This window comes from Meles meles, chromosome 18 (assembly GCF_922984935.1).
Source record: "Meles meles chromosome 18, mMelMel3.1 paternal haplotype, whole genome shotgun sequence".
Lineage (NCBI taxonomy): Eukaryota > Metazoa > Chordata > Mammalia > Carnivora > Mustelidae > Meles > Meles meles.
Genome location: NC_060083.1, coordinates 41,464,773 through 41,476,620, shown reverse-complemented (window position 1 = coordinate 41,476,620; position 11,848 = coordinate 41,464,773). Strand labels below are relative to the sequence as shown.

Below are 11,848 nucleotides of genomic sequence, written 5' to 3'. Positions count from 1 at the left end.
TTACTGTGCACATCGAGAAGCGGGCAAACCGCCTGCCCCTCACTTCTCCAGCTGGGTAAGACCAGCAGTGGGGAGGAGCTACATGCCCACAACACCTGTCCCAGCTCTCCCCTAAGTAGCTACATGGTCACCTCTGTGTATCTCCTGTTCTCCAGGTAAACGCTTAGCTTAAAAGCCAGGGGTTCTCCCAATGTGGTCCTCGACCAGCAGTATCAGCAGCAGCTGCGAATCAGAAACAGAAACTCCCCAGTCCCTCTGCAGGTCCCAATCAGAAATGGTTCTAACAGGCCCTCCAGGTGGTTCTGATGGAGGTTCAAGTTCGGGAGCCACCGCCACAGCTTGCAAGCTGGAATCATTTAGGAAGGATTTAGGAGAGACAGGTGCCCAGGCCTTTAAAAGCTAGTTAGGTCAGAATCTGGAGGGATGGAATCAAAGTATCTGTGACTAACATGCAGCCAAGGTTAAGAAACGCTGAACCGGAGCGCCTGGGTGGCTCAGTGGGTTAAAGCCTCTGCCCTAGGCTCAGGTCGTGCTCTCAGGGTCTTGGGATCGACCCCGCATCAGGCTCTCTTCAGCGGGGAGCCTGCTCCCCCCACCCCCCTCCTGACTCTCTACCTACTTGAGATCTCTCTCTCTGTCAAATAAATAAATAAAATCTTTAAAAAAAAAGAAACGCTGAACCACAAGGGTATTACTTATGGCTACTTGGCCCAGTTTCTTCCTGAAACAATGAAAGATTTAAGTTTTCGAGCAGAGTACTGTGAAAAGGATTCTAGGCTTTGGGGTCAAATGGAATATGGGTTTCCATCGTTGCTCCTAAAGTGGCCTTAAGCAAATTAACTGCCTTAAGTCACCACGATGATTAAATTCTAGAACGTGTAAAGCACTCTGCCAGGCCTAGCACCTAGCAGGCACTCACTCAGCAAGGTGTACCAGCAGAGGGCGCTGCAAGTCTGCAAGAAAACCCAAGGGCTGCGTGGGGCCCGGAGGAGCTCTTTGTAACTCCCCCGCTGGGGACAAAGATCTCTGGTAGGAGACCCAAACACAAAGAAGCAGAAGTGAAAGACAAACTATTTATTTATTTAAAAAAAAAAAAAAAGAGGGTTAGTCCATGCGGGCCTTCAGTGTCCTGGTGGTGATTTTGTCCTTCTCACTGCAGGGGGAGAAAGTCACAAAACATCTACATGATTCTAGAATGCAGAACAAAGAGCTGTGCTGCCAACTCTAGGTTTAACTGTTTTGCTCGTTACATTTACAGCCTGTCTGCTCAGCCTGGGATGAGAAAGGGGAGGGAGGGGAGGAAGGCGAAACAGGGAGTTGAGTGAAGGACCCCCACAGCGGGAACCAACCAGAGCCTAGGTGACTCGACTTGACTGCCCAGGCCTCCAGGGAAGGGCAGGAGCTCCCGCCCCCCAAGCCCAGAGAACAAGTCACAGGAAGGAGGTGTGTTGCGTTTCATCCCAAGGAACACAAAGGACCCCAGTGGTCAATTCTCACATCAGCCCCAGTCTGTTTGTCATGATAATTAAGCAAGCTCTCCCACGACAAAAGGGTCCAAAAGCTTATTTTGGGATGTGCCCCAGAAGAGCTGTTGGGAGGACTTCTACTTCATCCGCTCAGGTTCCTGGAGGCAGCTCCAGACAAGTGAGGGGCTATGGGGGGTGGCAGGGAGGGAACTGGCTGGGGTTGGAAACTCTGTTCGGGGAGCTCAGAGTATCACCCTGTTGAGGCTCAGGACGTCACCCAGAAACAGGAGCTGGGAGGGGAGGGAGTCGCCTGGAGCTCCCAACAATGTGCAGTCGCTCTGCTGTGGCTCACCCCCATGCAGGCCCCTGAGACTTCAGGCATACTTAAGAAAGCAGTGTCCACTGTGAGCAGGTGGGTGGGGGGGGGGAGGATTCAGGGTCATGGAGCCTCACCTGACCGAGCCCAAGGGAAGCAGGGTGGATTTCTGCTATCCCAAGCCTGTCACAAGTGCCTTCCCCTCCCTCACACCTGCTCAGGGGGATGGGAAGAAGAGGTATTTGTCTGCGAAGGGAAAGGCAGGGGTCTGCAAAGCTTCTCTGCTCTTCCCAACTCTACTCACATGATGTGGACGATGACGCCCATGCCCGACACTGCATCCCGGTCCACGGCATTCAGCATGGCTTGTGAGATGGTTTCAAACAGGTGTTCTGGATCCTGCCCACAAAACAGACGCCTTGGCCCCAGAGCCTTGGACCCTAACTTGGCTTGACCCCTTAACTCTTTTTTTTTCTGGGCTCAAGGTCCCCAACTCTGGCTGTACCCATGCCTGAAGTGAGGGGTGGTTCCCAGGATGTGGGAAGCCCCCTCGGCTCCTCCAGAGGAAGCAGGGTGTGTAAGGCAAAGTGAAGAAGAACGTAAGCCCTGAGCTTCCTTCACTAACCAGCAGTGACCTTGGGCAAGTTACCCATGCCTTTAGTAAGCTCAATCCCTCTTCTGTAAAATGAGGCGAATCCCTGTTTGACTTCCACGTGCTTTATGAGCTGTTCATGGGCTCTCCTTCCGGGGGTCACCAGGTGCATCAAAACTTACCTGTCCAACCATGGGCCCACTCCTTCCAAACCTGTTCCTCCTACATCGTCCATCTTAGCTGGCTTGGCCAGAAAATTCACATCCACGTTGTCTCCACCTCGCTCACTCGTTTGAAGCAACCCAATCCTCCAGACCAGCTGCTACACCCGCCCCCGCACCCCGCAACCATCTTCGCTCAGGCCTCACTCAGCGCCTCCTACAGGTGACCACCATCAGCCTGGGGCATCTACCCGCGGGCTCTGCATCCTGACTGCTTTTGACTTTGGATACTAGGGAGAAGTTCAAGCTCCCAGGCACAGCATTCAATGCCTTTGAAGTCTCAGCCCACTCGTGCTCTCCACCATCATCTCACCCACACTCGGCCCACCTTCCAGCAGCCAGGCAAACGCTCTCTCACCACTGAACACACCTGACTCCTCGCACACCTTCGCAGAGGCTGCTGCTTCTGCCAGCCAAGCCTTCCGCTTCCCTGCTTCGACAAACTGCATTCTAACACGCACTCGGGAGTCTGTCCTGCTTCGGGCGAGAGACTGCACTAAGCTGGTGACGACAGACTGCCTGGACTCCCAGGGCCCAGGGGAGCTGGCAGAACGGCCAGTCCCCACTGTGGGGCACCGACCGGTCTTCACGTGTTTTCCTCCCACTGCCCCTCCTGAGCTGGGCCACGTTATTATCCCCCCTTCCAGCTGGGCCAGTGGGGGCACAAAAAGGTGAAATGTCTGACCTAAGAACAGAACTAAGTGACAGGTGGATCCAGGTTTCCGACTCAGACAGCCAGCGCCAGAGCCATTCTGCGGAGCCGCCTCTCACCCTACGCCTTGTTCAATGTTCGCTCCGTGAACGGAGGCGGGAACCCCATAAAGCCAAGGGGAGAAGTCTCGGTTGTTAGCAAGTATCTGGTGGGGTCTCCTAACAGAAGGTGAAGCGAGGGGTGGTTCCCTGGATGTGGGAAGCCCCCTCAGCTCTTCCAAAAGAAGCGGGGTGTGTAAGGGGAAGTGAAGAAGTCAAGCTCCGAACTTCCTCCACTAACCAGCAGCGACACCGAGGGCCGCACCAAGGCCTGGTAGGCGGTTTCTGGAAACCCTCCCGAGGCCCAGCAGCTGTGGCTTTCTCTCCTGGGTCTTCTCACTCTCCTTACATGCCACGGAAACATATTTCTCTCTGATAGCCAAGGCAGGGGACACCTCTGAACCCAGTCCCACTCCGTGCCGCCGACTCACCATGTTGGGCTCCCAGAGGGACTCGCACATGCCGTACATTTGTTCGGAGCAGGTGCCGCTGACCACAAAGTCATCAGTCACCATGGGGCAGCCGATGAGGTCTAGAGAGCAAATGAAGGGCTTAAAGGTCTTCGGGTCCAACCCGGCGATGACGGGCTCCGTGTAGTAGGGGCCAAACCTGTGCAGACCAGGAGCAGAAAGAAACCACAACTCAAGAACGTCTGCTTTCCTGCACAGGCCTACTCAGAGAAGACCCTGGCTCAGAGCCGGGGAAGAGAACAGAGGGCCCATTTGGGAAGACCCGCTTCCCCAAGGCCAGCTATTTTGAAGCCCTATGCCCTAGGGCTCAACCTCAATGACCCCAATATTAGGAGTCACGTGCTCTATAGACCAAGCCAGCTTTGGTTCACCCTTTCCCACCTCCCGGCATCTGACAATACTGAAGACTTCTTTTCTCTGTCACTTGCCTTCCTATCCCCCTCACCCTGATCTCTTCCACTTCCTTTTTATTGGGAATTCTGATTTCTTCTAATCTTCCCTATCCTAACCAAAGTCCTACCACCATTCAATTCTCTATTCATATACCTAGCTATATTTCCACTCCTTTTGATAACCGCTTTGAAGCAGTTTATAAGTAAAACTGAAAAATAAAATGAAACCATTAAAACAGAACACAAGACACTCAGACCGAACACAAAGTTTTGTTGTGAGTCTCCCAGCAGGCAAGGCAAAAAAGGATACTCAGTGACGTGGCTATTTTCATGTCTGCCTCCAGGAAATAGGAGATTCTCCAACCTGTTTTAGACCCTGAGCTTGAGGGTCTAGCTTAAGAATTAAGAATAATTAATCTCAGGAATCTCTCTATATTAAATACTCAAAAACTAATGACCACTATTCTCAACAGAAACAATAAGCAAGATGTGGGGCGCCGGGGTGGTTCAGTTGGTTAAGCATCTGCCTTCAATTCACGTCATGATCCCGGGGTCCTGGGAACGAGTCCCACATCAGGCTCTGTGCTCAGCAGGAGTCTGCTTCCCTCTCTCTCTTTCTGCCACAATTGTGCATGCGCAGGCTCTCTCTCTCTCTCTTTCAAATAAATAAAAAAACCCAGAATCTTGAGAAAACAGAACGAGTAAGATGTCTTGCCTTTACTTATCCATGTCTTATACTGGCTCTCAATAACTAGGAATAAACATAAGAATATTCTAGATTATCTGGGTAACAACCTTAAGACTAAATACAACAACACAGTTCAAGATCTGCATTTGTGGGGCGCCCAGGTGGCTCAGTGGGTTAAGCCTCTGCCTTCGGCTCAGGTCATGATCCCAGGATCCTGGGATCTCTCTGTCAAATATATAAATAATACCTTTAAAAAAAAAAAAAAAGATCTGCATTTGTGTCTCCAGCCACACTGATGCCAAGATCCCACGTGAAGGCTGTAACTTTTACTAGCAGTGTTTCACAAAGAAAAGCACCTGGATGGATTCTCTGGAATTCATGAGAAGCTTTTTCTTTTAAAAAGGCTCCTACAGGGGCGCCTGGGTGGCTCAGTGGTTTAAGCTGCTGCCTTCAGCTCAGGTCATGATCTCAGGGTCCTGGGATCAAGTCCCGCATCGGGCTCTCTGCTTGGCAGGGAGCCTGCTTCCTCCTCTCTCTCTCTCTCTGCCTGCCTCTCTCTCTACTTGTGATCTCTATCTGTCAAATAAATAAATAAAATCTTTAAAAAAAAAAAAAAAAGGCTCCTACAAAGGTGCCTGAGTGGCTCAGTTGGTTAAGCGTCTGCCTTCACCACGGGTCATGATCCCAGGGTCCTGGGACTGAGTCCCATGTCCGACTTCCTGCTCAGGGGGAACCTGCTTCTGTCTCTTTCTCTGTCACTCTCCACACTGGTTCTCTCTCTCTCAAATAACAAATAAATAAAGTCTTAAAAAAATAAAATAAAAAGGCTTTGTACATTGCTCAAGTTTGCAAATCATAGCATTAGCCCATGATATCCTACTGGAAAATCACTGACTTCAATTGGTCTTGTACAGAAAGCTTCTGCCTAGGTAAGAACTTAGAATTTTCCAAATCAGCCTCAGTGTTCTGTATTTGTCTTTTAATATTTTATTTATTTATTTAAGAGAGACAGATAGCGAGAGAGAGCACGATTGGGAAGGAGGGGAAGAAGCAGACTCCCAGTTGAGCAGGGAGCCTGATGCCGGGCTTGATCCCAGGACCCCAGGATCATGACCTGAGCCAAAGGCAGACGCCTAACTCACTGAGCCACATAAGCACCCCATTCTGTATTTTTCTTATTTTTAATAGACATGGTAGAGTGCTGGCTGAGTCAGTAGAACATGCAACTCTGTTTGAAGTTTGTTTATTGAATCTCTGCACCAACTTATAAGCTCAAGCCACACATTGGGCATAGAGTTTACTTAAAACAAACAAACAAAAAAAACAAAAACAGGAACCATTACTCATATACCTAAATATGAGTTAATTCTTACAAGTGTGTAAGACATTTCTCCCCTTCTATAAAGCAGTTAAAAAACCATTAAAGCATTTCTCAATTCAGGATTTTCATAAACATGGTTACCACACATGGCAGAGAGTTCACAGCTGAGGATATTAACGTACACCTAGAAAAAGGCAATCCTTTTATGGTTTTTAGATTACAATACTAAGAAGGTAACAGTATTGCTCCAGACATGGAAATGTCAAAGACTTTTAGTTTTGAGAACTAAAAAGTGCATAACTTTTCCACAAAGTTTGAAACTATTTCAAAATGAAAAGTTTAAAAAGAGGGAGTACCTGGGTGGCTCAGTAGGTTAAGCCTCTGCCTTCAGCTCAGGTCATGATCACAGGGTTCTGGGATTGAGCCCCACAGAGGGCTCTTGGCTCACCGGGGAGCCTGCTTCCCCTTATCTCTCTGCCTGCCTCTCTGCCTACTTGTGATCTCTCTCTCTCTGTCAAATAAATAAATAAAACCTTAAAAAAAAAAAAGTTTAAAAAGAAAAAAAGAGGAAACAAAGAACTCCACTTGTCTTTCTGCCACCCAGTTTAGCCCAGAGCTGAGTGGAAGTTCCCGTGGGGCTCTCCTTCAATCCCAGCTTCTGCAATGGATTCTGCAGCTGGGCATCTGCCTTCCTCGTCATGAAGTCTTCAAGTAAAACAGACAAAAACTCACATACCCAATTCCTAGGTCTTGAGAATTTAGTGCCAGCAGAATTTGCTCTGACTATGGGTGGCTCCCGGTTGTGAGAATCCAGGCACCTTTGGAAGGGTTAATTCTTTTTTTTTTTTTTTTTTTAAGGATGTTATTCATTTATTTGCGACAGAGATCACAAGTAGGCAGAGAGGCAGGCAGAGAGAGAGAGAAAGAGAGAGAGAGAGGAGGAAGCAGGCTCCCCGCCGAGCAGAGAGCCCAATGCGGGGCTGGATCCCAGGACCCTGGGATCATGACCTGAGCTGAAGGCAGAGGCTTAACCCACCGAGCCACCCAGGCGCCCCTGGAGGGTTTAATTCTGTTGCCTGGAAGCATATCTGCCTGCTATTTGCTTTCCCTGCCTCCTTCTGAAGCAAACCTTTCTGTCCTATTTAGCTGTCAGATAGGCGCACAGAAAACAGACCCAAAGAGGTTATCACCCTGCAAATAAGCAATGGCAGTAGGAGAAGGAATCTTCCTGGGCATCCCTCCATACGATGTACCGACTCGGCCAGAGGTTTCTGCCTGTCCCAAGTCGCTAGTCCCAGGCTACACTGCCACTCACCGCTTCTCATACAGGAGGTTGGCCACCATGCTCATGAGCGTGTACGGCTTGATCTGCCGGCCTTCCTTCAGCTCATACAGGTTCAGCCGGAACTTGAGGCGCTGGGCACTGTGATAGAAGAAAAATGAGGGAGTAAGTCACTGCTGAATGTCCCCTGGTGTCCACTCTGCAGAGGTCAGGAGGTATGGAGGGAGACACACAATTCCAATTCCTGCCAAGACTCCTGTCTTCCCCGCCCAGTGATTTTCTTGCCAGAAGTCCGACCTCACATTCACGTTTCAGACTTGTCCAACACCGACCACCTGTAAACACGCCACTCTGTGAACACTGCTTTTCTCATTTTGCCTCTCTTTCTTGAGGAACAATTTATGTACCATAAAACGCACAGCTCCTGGGGCGCCTGGGTGGCTCAGTGGGTTAAGCCACTTCCTTGGGCTCAGGTCATGATTCCAGAGTCCTGGGATCGAGTCCCGCATTGGGCTCTCCGCTCAGCGGGGAGCCTGTTTCTCTCCCTCTCCCTCTCTCTCTGCCTGCCTCTCTGCCTACTTGTGATCTCTGTCTGTCAAATAAATAAATAAATAAATAAAATCTTTAAAAAAATAAAAAACAAAACAACGCACAGCTCCTTGGCACTCCCCGCGGGAGTCCACCTGCACACACTATGACGGGAGTGGACAGCAGAAGGAGCAGTGGGGGGAAAAAGAGAAAGAAAGAAAGAAAAGAAAGGGCAATGGACTGTGAGAGCTGACCTAAGCCTTCATCCTCCCAATTAATTTTTCCACCCATACAATGAGGGACCCAATAAATCACCAGGCGATGAGACAACGTATGGGGGGACGACCAGGTGCTTGGAAAACTACAAAGTCTTCTTCGAGTTAAGAAGCAGCAGCTGCTATACTAATGGCCTGGAAGGTGCCTAAGCTGGGGGAAGGTCCCCCAGCGCCACAACTCAGAGCCCAGGACAGGGCCCGGCAGGGGGCAGACCAATGCCACAGCTGCCAGAAGCAAAGCAGTGACTCAAAGGACACAGAACAAGGCCTCAGACTGAGCTTCCTCTCACAGGTGAGGAAACTGAGGCCTAGCAAAATTAGCTATTACTGCCTCCAAACATACACACTTGCTGAGAAACGCTCCTGAAGAAAAGGAAATGGTGTGAGGGGACCAGCTGTGACTGGAGAGAGGACGGCTGATGGGGACGTTTGCAGGGAAGGGAACTCAAGGCATCACCTTGATTCCACCAGGATGTGGCTGGGTTAGATCTAGGAAGAATTTCCAAGTCATGTGCTCTTGAGACTGAGGGAGCTTCGAGGGAAATGAGAGAGAAAATTCTCTGACAAGCTTTTCACCCACAACAGTGAACTGTTCTCTTGATCTTCTAAGAACTAAGTCCAGGAACTGTTGTTCGTTGAGCCACCAGCTTCCTGCAGGACCTGCCACCTGTGACCACAGCATCTCTCTTAAAACCCTATCCTGATTCTTTCCCTCTGGCCTCTCTTCTTCCCCCCACCGCTAAATACACAGTTCGGCTGTCGACAGCAGCTAATTTTTCTCCTCTACATATTCTGTCTCTCCAAAATCTGTTCCCATAGGTTTAAAAGATCACCAGTGCCTCACCAGCCCTGAGATGTGTAATTTCAAGATCCCAACTGCTTGAAAAATGTTTTTTAAAATTTTTTAAAAAGATTTTATTTATTTATTTGACAGACAGAGATCTCAAGTAGGTGGAGAGGCAGACAGAGAGAGAGAGAGAGGAGGAAGCAGGCTCCCCGCTGAGCAGAGAGCCTGATGCGGGGCTCAATCCCAGGACCCTGGGATCATGACCTGAGCCGAAGGCAGAGTCTTTAACCCCCTGAGCCACCCAGGCGCCCCTTGAAAGACGTTTCTACTTGGCTTGCCTCGTCCTTTTAAAATTACAACATCACGGGGCGCCTGGGTGGCTCAGTGGGTTAAAGCCTCTGCCTTCGGCTCAGGTCATGATCCCAGGGTCCTGGGATCGAGCCCCACATTGGGCTCTCTGCTCTGCAGGGAGCCTGCTTCCTCCTCTCTCTCTGCCTGCCTCTCTGCCTAGTTGTAATTTCTGTCAAATTAATAAAATATTAAAAAAAATAAAATTACAACATCACCTTTCCCCTAAAACTAGCCCTCCCAATTTCTGTATTTCAGCCAACATGCTCAAAACAGAAATCATTTTTAAAACATTTCTAGGGGGCGCCTGGGTGGCTCAGTGGGGTAAAACCTCTGCCTTCGGCTCAGGTCATGATCCCAGGGTCCTGGGATCGAGCCCCACATTGGGCTCTCTGCTCTGCAGGGAGCCTGCTTCCTCCTCTCTCTCTGCCTGCCTCTCTGCCTAGTTGTAATTTCTGTCAAATTAATAAAATATTAAAAAAAATAAAATTACAACATCACCTTTCCCCTAAAACTAGCCCTCCCAATTTCTGTATTTCAGCCAACATGCTCAAAACAGAAATCATTTTTAAAACATTTCTAGGGGGCGCCTGGGTGGCTCAGTCGGGTAAAACCTCTGCCTTCGGCTAAGGTCATGATCCCAGGGTCCTGGGATCAAGCCCCGAATCGGGCTCTCTGCCTGCCTCTCTGCCTACTTGTGATCTCTGTCAAATAAATAAATAAAATCTTTAAAACATTTTGGATTACCTACATGCCACCTACCGATCTAGATCCTCGTAGCAGATAAGAAAGACACAGACTCACCCTCAATGCATAACTAATTTTAGTCTCACAATATCCAAGTAGCCACTAAAGCTGGTCAGCAACAACTCTCAGAAATGCCTTCCTTTTCCTTTCCCACCACTACCACTCCATCAGGACAATAACCTTCATACCTGGACCAAAACAAGAGCGACCTATATCATCTCCCAGATTCCCCCTCCTCTCAAATTACAAAGCCTCTGTCCACTAGACGACAAATCGAGCAGCTACTATGCACCAGCTCGTCATGGGTTAGTTAACTTTCTGAATGCCTTTCCCAAGTAAACCTGGAGTTATTTAGGAAGTGAGCACAAGCCTGAGAGAGATCGGCACTGAGACCCTGGATGACATTTCTAAGTTGCACACTGGACAAGAAACTCTAACACTCTCAGTATGCTGGTCTGCAAAACGGGGCAGCAACTTGGTAATGTAGCTAAGAGGATTAAATGAGACCGTGCATGTAAGGTACTTTGCGAGTCTGACACTGAGTAAATGCCGGTATAAGTCGGTTAGGATACAGTTCTGTGTGGCTTACCGTGTCCGGTCTCTGATTCACTGGGGCTGCTTGGTAGATGACTGATACCTGGGCCACTCAAGACGCCAGGCCAGGCTAGCCCAAGAAGAGGCCTGCGCGTGGGCGGGGACTCACGACACTTACACAGTCTGCACATCGGTGGCGAGCCCAGCCAGGCCTATGTACAGCCGATCGCCCATGGGAAAGATCTTCTGGAAGTCCGTGGTCACCATCTGGGCCTGGATCCCGAAGCGCCTGTCGGCAGCGATGGCCACACAGTTCTTCCCCTTCATGGCCATGACGGCCCCTCCGTTATAGGACATAATAGACTGCGGTAGACAGAGCGGAGGGGCTCAGAGCCAGGGGCCAAATGCGGCCAGAGCCCCCGGCGCGGCCCCTGATCCCAAGGCTCCTGCCCGCACCGTCCTCCACTCCCGAGGCGCCTGCATACCCCGAACTCCAGCTCTGACATTAGCGCAGTGCAGCTGCGGGGAGCCGCCTTCAACCCCTTGGTCCCCACGGTGGTCAGCTTCCCTTCAAACTTCGAACGATCACCAGGCCCTCTCCGCTTCCCAAGCGTCCCATGCCGCCCTCCCCCTACTTCAATCCCTACCCCGCGCCCCTCCGTCTCGCTCCCCATCTCACCATGACTGCGGTGTTGTGAGACCTCCGACCACCACAACCCCACTCAACCGCCTACAGCCCGCACCGCGCAGCCACTCCAGCTGCTTCCTCTGTGTGCGCCGAAAGGCCGACCCTTCCGGGACACTTTGACTTTCTATTGGCTGTGCCTCTCTGTCAGTCATCAGCACCGGAGTTTGGTTGAGAAGCCAAAACCGAGACTGGGAAAGCGGAAAGTGAAAAGTCACTGTGAGTGCGGAAGGGCCTGGCGCCGCGGTGCAAGCTGGGATCGCGGCGGACCCGGACTCCCGGACGCCAAATCCCGGGGCCGGGACCTGTGTGCACGTGGGCGGGTGAAGCCCGAAATAGGGGCAGCGCTCCCTGCTGAAGGGCCGTGGTGTAGCTTATGAACGTATGCATGGGGCGTTTGACTCATGCTAGCTTTTTTCATTTATTCACACCAGAAATCCTTACAT

General features: G+C 50.4%; 1 protein-coding gene across 1 annotated transcript; it reads right to left on the bottom strand.

Moving 5' to 3' along the window:
- Window positions 1-1,059: 1,059 nt before the first annotated feature.
- PSMB3 (proteasome 20S subunit beta 3) lies at window positions 1,060-11,512 on the bottom strand. The gene is made up of 6 exons (XM_045984956.1): window positions 11,397-11,512; window positions 10,896-11,080; window positions 7,532-7,639; window positions 3,777-3,954; window positions 2,087-2,181; window positions 1,060-1,153 (listed from the first exon to the last, which is right to left on the bottom strand). The coding sequence occupies exons 1-6, from the start codon at window positions 11,397-11,399 to the stop codon at window positions 1,105-1,107; spliced, it is 618 nt and encodes a 205-aa protein (XP_045840912.1). The 5' UTR covers window positions 11,400-11,512; the 3' UTR covers window positions 1,060-1,104.
- Window positions 11,513-11,848: the final 336 nt, after the last annotated feature.